Below are 19,283 nucleotides of genomic sequence, written 5' to 3' on the forward strand. Positions count from 1 at the left end.
GTTTGGAATCAGACAGTATTGGATTTGAATCCCACTTGTTTTCTGGATACCCTTGTATTAGTATCTTAACTTCTTCTTTTAAAAAATTTTTATTTTTTTATTGAAGCATAGTTGATTTACCATGTTTCAGGTGTATAGCTAAGTGATTCAGTTATACATATATATATGTATGTATGTATATATGTGTTTTCTTTTCCAGATTCTTTTCCATTATAGGTTATTACAAGATATTGAATATAGTTCCCTATGCTATACAGTAGGTCCTTGTTGTTTATCTATAATATTTTATATATAGTAGTATGTATCTGTTAATTCCAAATTTCCAATTTATCTCTCCCCACTTTCCTCTTTGGTAACCATAAGTTTTTCTTAAGTATCTTAACTTTGTTTTCATAAGTATCTTAACTTCTTGAAGTCTCAGAGTTTTGTATGTAATGTGGGTGTTCTGGGGATTTAATAAGAGACTATGATGAATGGTAAGTGCTCAGTTAATAATAGGTTTAGCTGTTATATTGTTCTGTTATTCCATTCTTCTGTGGCATAGTTCTTTCACTTGATCTAAAAAATACTTTTTGAGATTTTCAATGCACCTGTGTTTTGTCAATTTCTCCATATGTTACTAATAGCTTTTACTTTATGTGAGTAGAAGCTGTTTATCTTTATTACGAATTTGGCAATGTTTTATCTTTCTTATGAATTCTGTCTCTTATCAGTTTTTTTTTGTTTGTTTTTTTGTTTTTTTTTTTGTGGTACGCGGGCCTCTCACTGCTGCGGCCTCTCCCGTTGCAGAGCACAGGCTCCGGACGCGCAGGCTCAGCGGCCATGGCTCACGGGCCCAGCCGCTCTGCAGCATGTGGGATCTTCCCGGACCGGGGCACGAACCCGTACCCCCTGCATCGGCAGGCGGACTCTCAACCATTGCGCCACCAGGGAAGCCCTCTTATCAGTTTTGAATGACCTACTTTGGCCTATTTAATGCTGCAATTCTACTCTAATATGGCCAGCCCTGTGTTTTTATCTGTTTGTGTTCAGGAATATTTTCATTTTAATCATCTCTTTGTTATTTGTTTTGTTTTATATGAACCATATAAGTGACATGTGGTTAATTTGGTCTTACTAACATTATTTTATTTTGTGGTTTCTTTTCAAAATTTTCTTTCTAGTTTGTCTTTTGTTAAACTATTATTTTCTTTAGCAATATTATTGTCTGTGCTGTTTTCAGAGTGATAAGACCTATTAAAAATACTTAAGAGCTTGCACAAGTAGTAGAAAAAATTCAAATACAAAGATGTGCATGGCATAAAGAGCACTCCCCATCTTGAATGCTGTCCTCCCCAGTCCTCTTCTCCCTGAAATCAACCATTGTCAAATGCATTGTATGTACCTATTCAGACATTTTCATTTTTATTTATTTCATACAGGTTTGTGCAGATTAATGTTTTTACATATGTGGAATAAGGTAATCTATATCGTTCTGCATCTTGATTTTTTTTCTCTTAAAACATACTTGCACGTATCTTTGTGTACATATGTGTATTTTTCTATTTGGAATTCCTGGCCAAAGTGTATGTGTAATTTAAATTGGAAGATTATTGTGTATATTTGCACTTCCTTTTTTTAAGTGTAATCTAAACTTTTCATTTACTTAAGAAAATGATAATTATATATTTTGGGGAAACAATGCCATGAGCTAAAAAGAGAAGATTAATAACAAATTATATAAAAGATTCCTTAATGTAAAAGATGGGTGAATATTAATTGTGTAAATAGGTGTGGCATTCACAAAAAAAGATGTGATGCTCACATCTCCTTCAAGAGAATCTGATGGAAGAGCATACTTGGCCAGCCTCCAGCTGCTGTCCTGTAGGTCTACCATGGCATTCACTCCAGGGCCATTCTTCCTCTGGACTGCTCCCAGCCAGTGACTGAGCACAGGGGCTTTCTAAAGCTGACACTTTCCAGCTCAATGTGGGACTGTTTTATCAGGCACTTTGGCTCAGAGACTTTCCATCTGCCTGGCTGACTCTTTCTCAGAACTGGTCCATAATCTGAAGCTCTTCCTACCGAGTCCTTCCTCTCTTTTCCGCTTCCACAGTTGTCAGATCTACATCATGGTCTGAAGGCTCCCCCTGCATGTTGCTCCCTCTCTCTTTATCCTCCACTGGTAGCATCTGATTTAAATGAACTGACACAATAGGGGTGTCTGCAATATGAGTACAATGTTGTCTAAACTGTGTGCTTATAAAGTATGAGCATGTATTTTTCTGTCTTTGTATATAGGAAAGTGTGAATATAGGGAATTGAGAGTAGGCAGAATTGTCTGAACAGAAGTAGGAATTGTAGCAATTATAAGAAGCGTTGGTTAGAACTAGTGATGATGGAGTAATGCATTGGAAAGGTAGTCCAGAAGTAAATTGGTACTGGTGGTTGTTCACACCCAATGACCAGAAGGAAAAGGATCCAACAGGACTTTCTGGTACAAAAATAGGGCCCAGAACACTTTCCATTCACCAGAACTGTAATCAGACCTTTGTTCAAAGACTCTTGGTTTCTTTGAATGGGAAATGATATTTAGATACAAAGATCTGTGTGTCTCATTTCTTTTAAAAGCAACTTTTACCTGTTTATATATATTATGATTAGTGATATTTTTTGTTTTATCCTGCCATTTGATTTTTGTTTTTCATAGATGCTGCCTTTTGTTTGTTTTATATTCTCCTTTTATTTCCTATCTTAAATTTATCTTTTTTATTATTCCTTTAAAAAATGTCAGTGGTCTACATATAATATATTCAGATTTAATTTTTAAAAATTTTTATTTATTTTTTTATTGAAGTAGAGTTGATTTACAATGTTGTGCCAATCTCTGCTGTGCAGCAAAGTGACTCAGTTACACACATATAGACATTTAAACAATTCTTTTCCATTATGGTTTATCACAGGATATTGAATATATTTCCCTGTGCTCTACAGTAGGACCTTGTTGTTTATCCATCCTATATATGTAGTTTACATCTGCTCATCCCACACTCCCAGTCCTTCCCTCCCCTACCACCCTCTCCCTTGGCAACCACGAGTCTGTTCTCTATGTCTGTGAGTCTGTTTTGTAGATAGGTTCATTTGTGCCATATTTTAGAATCCACATATAAGTGGTATCATATGGTATTTGTCTTTCTCTTTCTGACTTACTTCACTTAGTATGATAGTCTCTGGTTGCATCCATGTTGCTGCAAATGGCATTATTTCATTCTTTTTTATGGCTGAGTAGTATTCCATTGTGTATATGTACCACATCTTCTTTATCCATTCATCTGTCGATGGACATTTAGGTTGTGTCCATGTTTGGGTATTGTGAATAGTGCTGCTATGAACACAGGGGTGCATGTATCTTTTTGAATTATAGTTTTGTCTGGGTATATGCCCAGGAGTGGCAATGCTGGATCATATGGTAATTCTATTTTTAGTTTTCTGAGGAACCTCCATACCGTAATGTTTTCCATAGTGGCTGCACCAACTTACATTCCCGCCAACAGTGTAGGAGGGTTCCCTTTTCTTCACACCCTCTCCAACATTTGTCATTTGTAGACTTTTTAATGATGGCCATTCTGACCGGTGTGAGGTGGTACCTCACTGTAGTTTTGATTTGCATTTCTCTCATAATTAGTGATGCTGAGCATATTTTCACGTGCCTACTGGCCATCTGTATGTCTTCTTTGAAGAAATGTCTATTCAGGTCTTCTGCCCTTATTTTCATTTTTTAACTATTTGGGTAAATTGTGTTTTATCATGCCTACTTTGGAAGTTATATATATTGTTTCTTATTCCTATGATGGTTTCCATAGAATATATATGTTTAACTTATCAGTAGCTAATATTTTTTGTTGTTGTTTGTTTTTTAAATTTTTTTCTGCACCATGCAGCATGTGGGAACTTAGTACCCTAACCAGGGATCGAACTTGTGCTCCCTGCAGTAGAACCGTGGAGTCTTAACCACTAGACCAGGGAAGTCCCTCAATATCTAATATTAATCAGTACCTTTATACTCTTCCAGAAAACGACAATGACTTTAAACCTTTTATTCCATTTACTCCTTTTTGATTTAATATGCTCTAACTTGATACATTTTTAGATCCTTATCTTTTAAAATTCCAAAGACATTATTCTTATCATTTTATGCAATATTCCTTATGTTTTACCCATGTATTTATCTCTCTCTCTTTTCCTTCCTATTTTTTGGGGGGGGCAAAAATTATTTTTTTACACAGATTTTCATCTATTCACTTTTGCTTACAACACCAAATTACTTACATAACATTATACTATAACAATGAACCTTTCTGTTTTTTGCACATCTCAGACCATCCTGTCTGGAATCATTTTGCCCTCTGCTAAAGTATATCTTTTAGAACTTGCTTTAAGGAAAGTGGTAAAATCCTGTTTTTTCTTTGTTTCAAATGTCTTTATATTCATGCTTGTGGGATATTTTACTTGGGGATAATACAATTTCAAATATTTACTTTTAGCACACTAATGATGTTCCACAATTTTCTGGTGTACACTGTGGCTGTTGAGAATTGAGTCTTAAGTATGAATCCTTTGAAGATAATCAATTCTCTGCATCCTCCCCCTAACTTTTTACTTTTAAGTTATTCTCTTTTCTTCCATACAGTTTCAGTATGATGTGTCTAGTTGTAGATTTCTTCTTATTTATTGTATTTAGGAATAATTGGGATTTTTGAATCTGTGGTTTGATATATTTCATCAGCTACGTAAAATTTTTAGTCACTATTTCTTCTTATTTTGCCTCTGTCCATTCTCTCTTTCATTTTCTGGGACTTTAATCACATGTATTAGCTACTTTTTTTTCTCTTGAAACTGGATCCTGGACAATTTTTTCTGATCTGTCTTTAGTTCAGGTTCATAAATTCTTTCTTCAGTTATGCTTAATATATTGTTAAACTTGTTCTCTGTATTTTTAAATTTGGTTTTGTATTTTTCTTTTTAGAATTTATATATTTCCTCCAAACCTATTATGTTCTGGTGTTTTGTTTCTTTGTGTACCTGTCTGCCTTTAAATGTTTATCATTGTATTTAAAACATTATTTTTAGTAAATATTTGAGACCTGGAATGGCAGTTCCTCCTCTAGAGAAAATAAATTTTTTTCAGAACCTGAAATCTGTACCACTCAACCTAAATTTAAGGTTGAGGCTTGAGTTTCTGTGAACACCTTGTGACAGAGCCTAGGCTGAAAGTATACACAAATGTTGATTTACTTCCATTCACTCCTAATCTGAGGGTACAGCCCTGTAGTATCCCTGTAGCCTTGGATACTTGTATATTTTATATATATAAAATCAGTTTCCATACCTCAGGGAGATTCTGGGCCTGGATTTCTGTCATCCTTGCCCTCAAATGTTGCAGATATGCAGTTCAGCTTTGCAACGGTTTTGGCAAACATCTTGCAAACAAAATCATCTTTGAAAACTGGGTTTACATTTTCAGGTTTTTGCTTTTTCCTATATTTTTCCTCAGTATTTCTTCATCATCTTCTTAGCTTTTTGATGCTTTGAAGATTATCTTTGACATAATACACACTTTCTTAGTTGTTCTCAGCAGTTGTTCTCAGAAGTATCTAGCATGCCATAATTAGAAGCAGAAGTCATAACTGACTTTTAAGGTAGCAAAACTGTTTCAATTTCCATCTACATCCCAGCTTTTATTACATGCATACTAATTTTAGCAATATTCCTGTAGTAGAGGAGGAGAATTTTTACATCATGTGTCAGGTAAGCAATGCTGTAATTGCCCTGGGCCATATCCTGACAGGTTCCTAGATATGAACCACATTCTCTCCTTTTTTTTTTTTTCTTAACATCTTTATTGGAGTATAATTGCTTTAAAATGATGTGTTACTTTCTGCTTTATAACAAAGTGAATCAGCTATACATATGCATATATCCCCATATCTCCTCCCTGTTACGTCTCCCTCCCACCCTCCCTATCCCACCCCTCCAGGTGGTCACAGAGCACTGAGCTGATCTCCCTGTGCCATGTGGCTGCTTCCCACTAACTATCTATTTTACATTTGGTAATATATATAAGTATATGCCACTCTCTCACCTCATCCCAGCTTACCCTTCCCCCTCCCCCGTGTCCTCAAGTCCATTCTCTACCTCTCCATCATTATTCCTGTCCTGCCCCTAGGTTCTTCAGAACCTTTTTTTTTTAGATTCCATATATATGTGTTAGCATACGGTATTTGTTTTTCTCTTTCTGACTTAACTTCACTCTGTATGAAAGACTCAAGGTCCACCCACCTCACTACAAATAACTCAATTTCGTTTCTTTATATGGCTGAGTAATATTCCATTGTATATATGTGCCACATCTTCTTTATCAGTTCATCTGTCAATGGACCCTTTGGTTGCTTCCATGTCCTCGCTATTGTAAATAGTGCTGCAATGAACATTGTGGTACACGACTCTTTTCGAATTATGGTTTTCTCAGGGTATATGCCCAGTAGTGGGATTGCTGTGTCATATGGTAGTTCTATTTTTAGTTTTATAAGGAAACTCCATTCTCTTCTCCATAGTGGCTGTATCAATTTACATTCCCACCAACAGTGCAAGAGGGTTCCCTTTTCTCCACACCCTCACCAGCGTTTATTATTTGTTGATTTTTTTTTTTTTTTTTTTTTTTTTTTGTGGTACACGGTCCTCTCACTGCTGTGGCCTCTCCCGTTGCGGAGCACAGGCTCCGGACGCGCAGGCTCAGCGGCCATGGCTCACGGGCCCAGCTGCTCCACAGCATGTGGGATTCTCCCAGACCAGGGCACGAACCCACATCCCCTGCATCGGCAGGCGGACTCTCAACCACTGCGCCACCAGGGAAGCTCTATTTGTTGATTTTTTTATGATGGCCATTCTGACTGGTGTGAGGTGATACTTCATTGTAGATTTGAGTTGCATTTCTCTAATGATTAGTAATGTTGAGCATCCTTTTCTGTGTTTGTTGGCAATCTGTATATCTTCTTTGGAGAAATGTCTATTTAGGTCTTCTGCCTTTTTTGAGTTTGGTTGCTTGTTTTTTGATATTGAACTGCATGAGCTGCTTGAAAATTTTGGAGATTAATCCTTTGTAAGTTCCTTCGTTTGCAACTATTTTCTCCCATTCTGGGGGTTGTCCTTTCATCTTGTTTATGTTTTCCTTTGCTGTGCAAAAGCTTTTAAGTTTCATTAGGACCCATTTGTTTACTTTTGTTTTTATTTCCATTTCTCTCGGAGGTGGGTCAAAAAGGATCTTGCTGTGAATTATAATTGTCATAGAGTGTTCTGCCTATGTTTTCCTCTAAGAGTTTGATAGTGTCTGGCATTACTTTTAAGTCTTTAATCCATTTTGAGTTTATTTTTGTGTATGGTGTTAGGGAGTGTTCTAATTTCATTCTTTTACATGTAGCTGTCCAGTTTTCCCAGCACTGCTTATTGGAGAGGCTGTCTTTTCTCCATTGTATATTCTTGCCTCCTTTATCAAAAATAAGGTGACCATATGTGTGTGGGGTTATCTCTGGGCTTTCTATCCTGTTCCATTGATCTATATTTCTGTTTTTGTGCCAGTACCATACTGTCTTGATTACTGTAGCTTTGTAGTATAGTCTGAAGTCAGGGAGGCTGATTCCTCCAGTGCCTTTTTCCTTTCTCAAGTTTGCTTTGGCTATTCAGGTCTCTTGTGTTTCCATACAAATTGTGAAATTTTTTGTTCTAGTTCTGTGAAAAATGCCATTGGTAGTCTGATAGGGATTGCATTGAATCTGTAGATTGCTTTGGGTAGTATAGTCATTTTCACAATGTTGATTCTTCCAATCCAAGAACATGGTATATCTCACCATCTGTATCATCTTTAATTTCTTTCATCAGTGTCTTATAGTTTTCTGAATACAGGTCTTTTGTCTCCTTAGGTAGGTTTATTCCTAGGTATTTTATTCTTTTTGTTGCAATCGTAAATGGGAGTGTTTCCTTAATTTCTCTTTCAAATTTTTCATCATTAGTGTATAGGACTGCAAGAGATTTCTGTGCATTAATTTTGTATCCTGCTACTTTACCAAATTCATTGATTAGCTCTAGTAGTTTTCTGGTAGCATCTTTAGGATTCTCCATGAAGAGTAACCTGTCATCTGCAAACAGTGACAGTTTTACTGCTTCTTTTCAGATTTGGATTCCTTTTATTTCTTTTTCCTCTCTGATTGCTGTGGCTAAAACTTACAAAACTATGTTGCATAATAGTGGTGAGAGTGGACAACCTTGTCTTTTTCCTGATGTTAGAGGAAATGGTTTCAGTTTTTGGTTTCAGTTTTTCACCATTGAGAACAATGTTGGCTCTGGGTTTGTCATATATGGCCTTTATTATGTTGAGGTAAGTTCCCTCTATGACTACTTTTGGGCAGATTTTTATCATAAATGGGTGTTGAATTTTGTTGAAAGCTTTTTCTGTATCTGTTGAGATTATCATGTGGTTTTTATCCTTCAGTTTGTTAATATGGTGTATCACATTGATTGATTTGCATATATTGAAGAATCCTTGCATTCCTGGGGTAAACCCCAGTTGATCATGGTGTATGATCCTTTTAATGTGCTGCTGGATACTGTGTGCTAGTATTTTGTTGAGGATTTTTGCATGTATGTTCATCATTGATATTGGCCTTTAGTTTTCCTTCTTTGTAACCTCTTTGTCTGGTTTTGGTATCAGGGTGATAGCGGCCTCATAGAATGAGTTTTGGGAGTGTTCCTCCCTCTGTTATATTTTGGAAGAGTTTGAGAAGGATGGGTGTTAGCTCTTCTCTAAATGTCTGATAGAATTCGCCTGTGAAGCCATCTGGTCCTGGGCTTTTGTTTGTTGGAAGATTTTTAATCACAGTTTCAATTTCAGTGCTTGTGATTTGTCTGTTTATATTTTCTATTTCTTCCTGGTTCAGTCCTGGAAGGTTGTGCTTTCCTAGAATTTGTCCATTTCTTCCACGTTGTCCATTTTATTGGCGTATAGTTGCTTGTAATAATCTCTCATGATCCTTTGTATTTCTGCAGTGTCAGTTGTTACTTCTTTTTCATTTATAATTCTATTGATTTGAGTCTTCTTCCTTTTTTTCTTGATGAGTCTGGCTAATGGTTAATCAATTATGTTTATCTTCTCAAAGAAGAAACTTTTAGTTTCATTGATCTTGTCTACTGTTTCCTTCATTTCTTTTTCCTTTATTTCTGATCTGATCTTTATGATTTTTTTCATTCTGCTAACTTTTGGGTTTTTTTGTTCTTCTTTCTCTAATTGCTTTAGGTGTAAGAATAGGTTGTTTATTTGAGATGTTTCCTGTTTGTTAAGGTAGGATTGTATCGCTATAAGCTTCCCTCTTAGAACTGCTTTTGCTGCACCCCATAGGTTTTGGGTCATTGTGTTTTCATTGTCATTTTTTTTCTAGGTATTTTTTGATTTCCTCATTGATTTCTTCAGTGATCTCTTGGTTATTCAGTAGTGTATTGTTTAGTTCCATGTGTTTGTATTTTTTACAGATTTCTTTTCCTGTAATTGTTATCTAGTCTCACAGAGTTGTGGTCGGAAAAGACACTTGACATGATTTCAATTTTCTTAAATTTACCAAGGCTTGATTTGTGACCCAAGGTATGATCTCTCCTGGAAAATGTTCCATGAGCACTTGGGAAGAAAGTGTATTCTGTTGTTTTTGGGTGGAATGTCTTATAAATATCAGTTAAGTCCATCTTGTTTAGTGAACCATTTAAAGCTTGTGTTTCCTTATATATTTTCATTTTGGATGATCTGTGCATTGGTGAAAGTGGAGTGTTAAAGTCCCCTACTATGATTGTGTTACTGTCGATTTCCCCCTTTATGGCTGTTAGCAGTTGCCTTATGTATTGAGGTGCTGTTATGTTGGGTGCATAAATATTTACAATCATTATATCTTCTTTTTGGATTGATCCCTTGATCATTATGTAGTGTGCTTGTCTTTTGTGATAGTCTTTATTTTAAAGTTTATTTTGTCTGAAATGAGAATTGCTACTCCAGCTTTCTTTTGATGTCCATTTGCATGGAATATCTTTTTCCATCCCCTGACTTTCAGTCTGTATGTGTCCATAGGTCTGAAGTGGGTCTCTTGTAGACAGCATATATACAGGTCTTGTTTTTGTATCCATTCAGCCAGCCTATGTCTTTTGGTTGGAACATTTAGTTCATTTACATTTAAGGTAGTTATCAATATGTATGTTCCTGTTACCATTTTGTTAATTGTTTTGGGTTTGTTATTGTAGGTCCTTCCCTTCTCTTGTGTTTCCTGCCTAGAGAAGTTCCTTTAGCATTTGTTGTAAAGCTGGTATGGTGGTGCTGAATTCTCTTAGCTTTTGCTTGTCTGTAAAGCTTTTAATTTCTCCATCAAATCTGAATGAGATCCTTGCTGGGTAGAGTAATCTTGGTTGTAGGTTTTTCCTTTTCATCTCTTTAAATATGTCCTGTCACTCCTTTCTGGATTGCAGAGTTTCTGCTGAAAGATCAGCTGTTAACCTTATGGGGATTCTCTTGTATGTTATTTGTTGTTTTTCCTTTGCTGCTTTTAATATTTTTTCTTTGCATTTAATTTTTGATAGTTTGATTAATATGTGTCTTGGCGTGTTTCTCCTTGGATTTATCCTCTATGGGACTCTCTGCACTTCCTGAACTTGATTGACTATTTCCTTTCCCTTTTAAGGTAGTTTTCAACTATAATCTCTTTAAATATTTTCTCCATCCCTTTCTTTTTGTCTTCTTCTTCTGGAACTCTTGTAATTCGAATGTTGGTGCATTTAAATGTTGTCCCAGATGTTTCTGAGATTGTCCTCAATTCTTTTCATTCTTTTTTCTTTATTTTGCTCTGCAGTAGTTATTTCCAGTATTTTATCTTTATGTCACTTATCCATTCTTCTGCCTCAGTTATTCTGCTATTGATTCCTTCTAGAGAATTTTTAATTTCAATTGTTTTGTTGTTCATCATCGTTTGTTTGCACTTTAGTTCTTCTAGGTCCTTGTTAAACATTTCTTGTATATTCTCCATTCTGGTTCAAAGATTTTGGATATCTTTACTATCATTACTCTGAATTCTTTTTCAGGTAGACTGCCTATTTCCTCTTCTTTTGTTTGGTCTGGTGGGTTTTTATCTTGCTCCTTCATCTGCTGTGTGTTTCTCTGTTTTCTCATTTTGCTTAATCCACTGTGTTTGGGGTCTCCTTTTTGCAGGTTGCAGTTTCACTTCCTGTTGCTTTTGCTGTCTGCCCCTAGTGGCTAAGGTTGGTAAGTGGGTTTTGTATGCTTCCTGGTGGAGGGGACTGGTGCCTGTGTTCTGGTGGATGAGGCTGGAGCTTGTCTTTCTGGTGGGCAGGACTGCATCCGGTGGTGTGTTTTAGGGTTTCTCTGACCTTACTTTGATTATAGGCAACCTTTATGCTAGTGAGTGGGGTTGTGTTCCTGTCTTGCTAGTTGTTTGGCCTAGGGGGTCCAGTAGTGTTATCTTGCTGGTGCTACAGTGCTGGAGACAGCTGAGTGGAGCTGGAGATCTCTGGGAGAGCTTTTGCCATTTGTTATTATATGGAGCCAGGAGGTCTGTGGTGGAGCAATGTCCTGAACTCAGCTCTCCCACCTCAGAGGCACAGGCCTGACACCCGGCTGGAGCACCAAGATCCTGTCAGCCACCCGGGTTTTGGGAAGTCTGAGGTCTTCTGCCAGCGTTTAGTAGGTGTTCTGTAGTAGTTGTTCCACATGTAGATGTATTTCTGATGTATTTGTGGGGAGGAAGGTGATCTCCACGTCTTACTCCTTCGCCATCTTGAAGGTCTCCTTCCACATTCTCTTTTTAAAAAGCAATCATTGATCGTTAGTAGGCTCTACTGTTCTGATATCTATAAAGTGCAGTGTTAAAATTTTTGTCCTTGTTACTGTTAAAAGCATTGTTTTAAGTATGTAATAGCTGCTATTCCATCATATTTGAATATTTTTGTGCAAGCATATGGTAAAATAGTTCCAAAATCTGTTGTGTGTCACATAGTTTGTCTTTGAAGAATAATGATGAAAGTGACCAGGTATCTTTCTGTCATGTTCAGTAATTCTCTTACCTTACATTGTGCTATAACTACTTTCCGTAAATACAACAGAGAGGATGAACAAAAATTCAATGCTGGTGATTCTTAAATTACCCATAGCCTTCTGCATATCTGTTCCATTCTCGGTGATAACTGCGTGATACTCTTTTTAAAAATTTATTTATTCATTTATTTTTTGGCTGCGTTGGGTCTTTGTCTAGGCATGCAGGCTCTGTGGCGTGCGGGCTTCTCTAGTTGCAGCACACGGGCTTAGTTGCGGTGTGTGGGATCTTAGTTCTCCCACCAGGGATCGAACCCAGGCCCCCTGCATTGGGAGCGCCGAGTCTTAACACCTGGACTGCCAGGGAAGTCCCTACGTGATACTTTTAAAAGTTGCGTTTCTATTGAATAAATATTTAAAATTTTTGAAATGTTAGTTGAGACCTAAAAATTTCAACAAACAAAGCAGAAGAAGGATTTTATTCATTGTGTATCCACCGGGCTATGAACCTTAGGTCTTGTAGTTGTTTCTATATATCCAAATCTCTGATTACAAGATAGAGAAGTAGCACATTTAATAATAATCATGGGCTTCCCTGGTGGCACAGTGGTTGAGAGTCCGCCTGCCGATGCAGGGGACGCGGGTTTGTGCCCTGGTCCGGGAAGATCCCACATGCCGCGGAGCAGTTAGGCCCGTGAGCCATGGCCGCTGAGCCTGCGCATCCGGAGCCTGTGCTCTGCAATGGGAGGGGCCACAACAGTGAGAGGCCTGCGTACTGCAAAAAAAATAAAAAATCATAATTATTGCAGTAATTCACCCTTACAACAATAAATATTTATATAATTTAATTGACTGAGTTAAAATTATAAAGCATTTAAGGAAATTTTCATTCCAATTAATATTTAGAATGCTTACTTGTATTTGTCAGTGAATAGTTGCATATTGTCAGTAACTCCAAATGATATGTTTTGTTCATAATACTGACGTTGATATACTAAAGAGATTCAATGCCAACCTATGAGGTCACAGGACCATCAATTGCTCTTAAGACCAGGGATGTCAGAAATAATGTAGAAGTATGTCTTTGGCTAAAGTCCAATGCCGAAGCCAAACTGTGGGTTTTGGCCAAATACTTAGTCTGCAGCCAGACTTTGATGCATCTCTGGTGTTTTCTAGAATTCTACCTTTCCTGTATATTGCTCTTTTGGTAACAATGTTATACTATGAAGCAATGGTAATCATAGGCTTTTAAAAGTATTCCACTATATAGCTTAAAACTGTTATCTTTTTTTTATCACAGAGTGTGCAAGCAAGCAGAATTTTATTTGAGAAATTTACATCTGAAAGCAAGGAAAGTGTCATTACTTTAAATCAGTGTAGGAGAAGTTCTAGGGTAAGTATAATTTTTATTCTAAATTATGGGTTGGTGGCTTTATGTGACTACAGTTCAGATATTATTTCTGGCGATTTCAGAAATAATTTCTTGATGCTTCCTCATTCTGGGAAATGCCTCAGAAAATTCACTAGTGTCTTTGCAGAGGACATGTTTCCTCTTTCAAATCTGTGGTCTTTATGACACTCAGAAGATATTATTTACTAATCAATAGCAGGATATCTGCTGTGAGTTTTCCTAAAATTCCTAAAATGTCTGGGTTTGCACTCATTTATCACTGCTTGCCGAGGTCTTAAATGATCAAAGGAACATGTTTATGAATCTTTTGACCAAATGCAGGGATGGAATTGTTTATGGCTATGAAACAGAGTAAAACTGAATTCTCTAAATGGTGATTGGACTCATGCCCATGACATTATTATCCCTACAGTGTATCTAAATAAACTAATTAATAAACACAATTGGAGAGAAAAGAGCGATTGAGGGAAGAAGAAAGGTATGAAATTTATATTAGTGGTTTAATAAATATCTTGAACTTTATCAGGGACAAACAAGAAAGGGTTTTATTTTTCTTTCCTTAAGGCATTCAGCCCTTACTCCCTTTGGTGATCACTTGGGATGCTGAGTGTCACATAGTAGAGAGCCTTATTGACCTTGGACAAATCAAATCCCCATTCTGGTCAGTTACACTAGGTTTAATATGTGTCTGTGCCTCCTTCCGTATTCCCCAAACAGTCAGGTAATACTTTTTGTTTTGGAGTAATATTTCTATTTAATATAGATCACTTTTGCTGTTTGTAACATATATCACTATTGCCTATTAAATATTTGTCCTCATATATGTTTTATCTTTTTATTTTTCATTAGTCTGAGTGATATGGGGGTCATATCATTCTTGTTTTATCCACAGCACCTAGAACAGTGACCATCACTTAAAAACATAATTGAACCAACAAATGACACTTTCTAGTTTGGAATGCATAGACTACTCTAGTAGCATTACTTATACCTACCTGTCAGATATTACTGTTTTTAACGGCTGTTTCTAATCCATCCTCCCTATTGTCCCCAGCAATGTTCTTAAAACACAGGTGTAATTACAACACTCAATCTCAACAAACTGAATAACTCCACCTATCAAAGTCAGAGTGCTTAACTAAGCCTCATAACCTGGCCTTGACTATATTTTCTATTTTACCTCCCATTATGCTTCTGCTTCCATGTAACCCCCAGGTACCCTGTACTCTGCCTGCACCAGAGTCCTTGGGGACTAAAATCCCAGAACTTTGACACTTCTCTGTGTTTGTTTAGGCTATTCCGTTGGCCTGGGATGTTCTCAACCCCTTCTCAGTTTATGGAAATGTCACTACCTTTTACAGGCCGGCCCTAATGCTACCTCTTCAATCTGGTCAATCCAGGTTCCTTTCCATTCTGAATTGACCTCCACCTCTCCTGTGCTCTCTTTATACCTGATTCATGCTATCTTTACAGTCATTGTTACAGCTGCTTTGGATTATAGTTACTTCTTTATGTCTGTTTCCACCATCATACATGAAATATGTCATTTTTTTTGTACTTTCTACTCTATTTAGTATGTTAGTACTTCACAACTCTTTTAGTATAATAGTTCTCATAGCAAATAATAATATTTGTGTGGCCTTATGGGGTAACAGGTTGAAGTTGCTCATGATTTAGAGGAGACTGTTCAGTAGCCACTGAAAAGTAGGAGGAACAGTAGCCACTCCAGGTCCCACTAGTGCAGCCCCAGGGCTAAGAGGATTAATGGCCCAGCATATCTATGGCACATTTGCACACACCTGTGCTACTTTCTGGAAACTTTAGTGTTTGTTATATATGTTGAATTAAAACAATAAGATAGCTGGCATTGTTACACACTTTTCAAAATTAATTGATGGATTTTAAGCTCTGCTCCCATCTGTGAAGTCAGTGATTTCAAAATCAGTAAGAACCTGTATTTTAATTAGTGTTTCTGCATTTCATTAATTTACTTAAACAGTTATTATTAGCCGATTGTCATATGATATTTTAGTTTACCAAATAGTGTCTAGAGTCAGTGTATATTTGTCATTTGATTATTTCACAGTTGTTTTTCCTAAGAAAATCTGCCTCATTGGAAAATATCCAGAAATGTTTCAGCATGCAATATCCACAATTAAAGGTATGATAATTTTTCAGTTTTTGTTATTCAAAAGAAATGTTTACATTTCTAGTAATAATCACCACCTATGCTTTTTTGTTGGCTTTCCTGAAATAGTGTGATCACTTGATTCATCCAGAGTTGACTGAAATTTTGGATTCAACTGTGTATGTATTTGGTAGCCCCTGTAAGATTGTTGTTCATAGTGCCAACTGAAGATTTCCAACATCTCTTGGAAGTGTCTCATATTCATACTTTGACTTTACCTGGTATATTATAAATCAAGTCACTTATTTTTATTTATTTTTATTTTTATTTTTTATTTTATTTTTTATTTTTCTGCTTTATAACAAATTTAACAGTTATACATATACATATGTTCCCATATACCCTCCCTTTTGCGTCTCCCTCCCACCCTCCCTATCCCACCCCTCCAGGCGGTCATAAAGCACCGAGCTGATCTCCCTGTGCTATGTGGCTGCTTCCCACTATCTATCTACCTTACGTTTGGTAGTGTATATATGTCCATGCCTCTCTTTCACTTTGTCACAGCTTACCCTTCCCCCTCCCCATATCCTCAAGTCCATTCTCTAGTAGGTCTCTGTCTTTATTCCTGTCTTACCCCTATGTTCTTCATGACATTTTTTTTCCTTAAATTCCATATATATGTGTCAGCATACAGTATTTGTCTTTCTCTTTCTGACTTACTTCACTCTGTATGACAGACTCTAGGTCCATCCACCTCATTACAAATAGCTCAATTTCGTTTCTTTTTATGGCTGAGTAATATTCCATTGTATATATGTGCCACATCTTCTTTATCCATTCATCTGATGATGGACACTAAGGTTGTCTCCATCTCTGGGCTATTGTAAATAGGGCTGCAATGAACATTTTGGTACATGTCTCTTTTTGAATTATGGTTTTCTCAGGGTATATGCCCAGTAGTGGGATTGCTGGGTGATATGGTAGTTCTATTTGTAGTTTTTTAAGGAACCTCCATACTGTTCTCCATAGTGGCCGTACCAATTCACATTCCCACCAGCAGTGTAAGAGTGTTCCCTTTTTTCCACACCCTCTCCAGCATTTATTGTTTCTAGATTTTTCGATGATGTTTATTCTGACTGGTGTGAGGTGATATCTCATTGTAGTTTTGATTTGCATTTCTCTAATGAGTAAAGATGTTGAGCATCCTTTCATGTGTTTGTTGGCAGTCTGTATATCTTCTGTGGAGAAATGTCTATTTAGGTCTTCTGCCCATTTTTGGATTGGGTTGTTTGTTTTTTTGTTATTGAGCTGCATGAGCTGCTTATAAATTTTGGAGATTAATCCTTTGTCAGTTGCTTCATTTGCAAATATTTTCTCCCATTCTGAGGGTTGTCTTTTGGTCTTGTTTATGGTTTCCTTTGCTGTGCAAAAGCTTTTAAGTTTCATTAGGTCCCATGTGTTTATTTTTGTCTTTATTTCCATTTCTCTAGGAGGTGGGTCCAAAAGGATCTTGCTGTGTTTTATGTCATAGAGTGTTCTGCCTATGTTTTCCTCTACGAGTTTGATAGTGTCTGGCCTTGAATTTAGGTCTTTAATCCATTTTGATTTTATTTTTGTGTGTGGTGTTAGGGAGTGATCTAATCTCATACTTTTACATGTCCCTGTCCAGTTTTCCCAGCACCACTTACTGAAGAGACTGTCCTTTCTCCACTGTACATTCCTGCCTCCTTTATCAAAGATAAGTTGACCATATGTGTGTGGGTTTATCTCTGGGCTTTCCATCCTGTTCCATTGATCTATATTTCTGTTTTTGTGCCAGTACCATACTGCCTTGATTACTGTAGCTTTGTAGTATAGTCTGAAGTCAGGGAGCCTGATTTCTCCAGCTCCATTTTTCGTTCTCAAGATTGCTTTGGCTATTCGGGGTCTTTTGTGTTTCCATACAAATTGTGAAATTTTTTGTTCTAGTTCTGTGAAAAATGCCAGTGGTAGTTTGATAGGTATTGCATTGAATCTGTAGATTGCTTTGGGTAGTAGAGTCATTTTCACAATGTTGATTCTTCCAATCCAAGAACATGGTACATCTCTCCATCTATTTATATCATCTTTAATTTCTTTCATCAGTGTCTTATAATTTTCTGCATACAGGTCTTTTGTCTCCTTAGGTAGGTTTATTCCTAGATATTTTATTCTTTTTGTTGCAATGGTAAATGGGAGTGTTTCCTTGATTTCACTTTCAGATTTTTTTTTTTTTTTTTTTTTTTTTTTTTGCTGTACGTGGGCCTCTCACTGCTGTGGCCTCTCCCGTTGCGGAGCACAGGCTCCGGACACACAGGCTCCGCGGCCATGGCTCGCGGGCCCAGCCGCTCCGCGGCATGTGGGATCTTCCGGGATCGGGGCACGAACCCGTGTCCCCTGCATCGGCAGGCGGACTCTCAACCACTGCGCCACCAGGGAAGCCCCCACTTTCAGATTTTTCATCATTAGTATATAGAAATGCCAGAGATTTCTGTGCATTAATTTTGTATCCTGCTACTTTACCAAATTCATTGATTAGTTCTAGTAGTTTTCTGGTAGCATCTTTAGGATTCTCTATGTATAGTATCATGTCATCTGCAAACAGTGACAGCTTTACTTCTTCTTTTCCGATTTGGATTCCTTTTATTTCCTTTTCTTCTCTGATTGCTGTGGCTAACACTTCCAAAACTAAGTTGAATAAGAGTGGTGAGAGTGGGCAACCTTGTCTTATTCCTGATCTTAGTGGAAATGGTTTTAGTTTTTCACCATTGAGGACGATGCTGGCTGTGGGTTTGTCATATATGGCCTTTATTATGTTGAGGTAAGTTCCCTCTATGCCTACTTTCTGCAGGGTTTTTATCATAAATGGGTGTTGAATTTTGTCGAAAGCTTTCTCTGCATCTATTGAGATGATCATATGGTTTTTCTCCTTCAATTTGTTTATATGGTGTATCACGTTGATTGATTTGTGTATATTGAAGAATCCTTGCATTCCTGGAATAAACCCCACTTGATCATGGTGTATGATCCTTTTAATGTGCTGTTGGATTCTGTTTGCTAGTATTTTGTTGAGGATTTTTGCATCTATGTTCATCAGTGATATTGGCCTGTAGTTTTCTTTCTTTGTGACATCCTTGCCTGGTTTTGGTATCAAGGTGATGGTGGCCTCATAGAATGAGTTTGGGAGTGTTCCTTCCTCTGAAATTGTTTGGAAGAGTTTGAGAAGGATAGGTGTTAGCTCTTCTCTAAATGCTTGATAGAATTCGCCTGTGAAGCCATCTGGTCCTGGGCTTTTGTTTGTTGGAAGATTTTTAATCACAGTTTCAATTTCAGTGCTTGTGATTGGTCTGTTCATATTTTCTATTTCTTCCTGATTCAGTCTTGGCAGGTTGTGTATTTCTAAGCATTTGTCCATTTCTTCCAGGTTGTCCATTTTATTGGCATAGAGTTGCTTGTAGTAATCTCTCATGATCTTTTGTATTTCTGCAGTGTCAGTTGTTACTTCTCCTTGTTCATTTCTAATTCTATTGATTTGAGTCTTCTCCCTTTTTTTCTTGATGAGTCTGGCTAATGGTTTATCAATTTTGTTTATCTTCTCAAAGAACCAGCTTTTAGTT

At 37.0% G+C, this 19,283-nt stretch overlaps 1 protein-coding gene across 1 annotated transcript in view; it reads left to right on the forward strand.

Annotated features, from left to right (window-relative positions):
* The window catches only part of LOC309802905 (uncharacterized protein), a gene marked incomplete at its 3' end in the record, with an annotated part of 179,809 nt that overhangs the window by 148,049 nt on the left and 12,477 nt on the right, over positions 1 to 19,283 (forward strand). Inside the window, exon 9 of the mRNA XM_082618776.1 lies at positions 13,410 to 13,502. Within this exon, the coding sequence (XP_082474902.1) occupies positions 13,410 to 13,502 (93 nt within the window). The remainder of the gene's footprint in view (positions 1 to 13,409; positions 13,503 to 19,283) is intronic.

This window comes from Mesoplodon mirus (assembly GCF_964341445.2).
Source record: "Mesoplodon mirus genome assembly, chromosome: 4".
NCBI classification, from domain to species: domain Eukaryota; kingdom Metazoa; phylum Chordata; class Mammalia; order Artiodactyla; family Ziphiidae; genus Mesoplodon; species Mesoplodon mirus.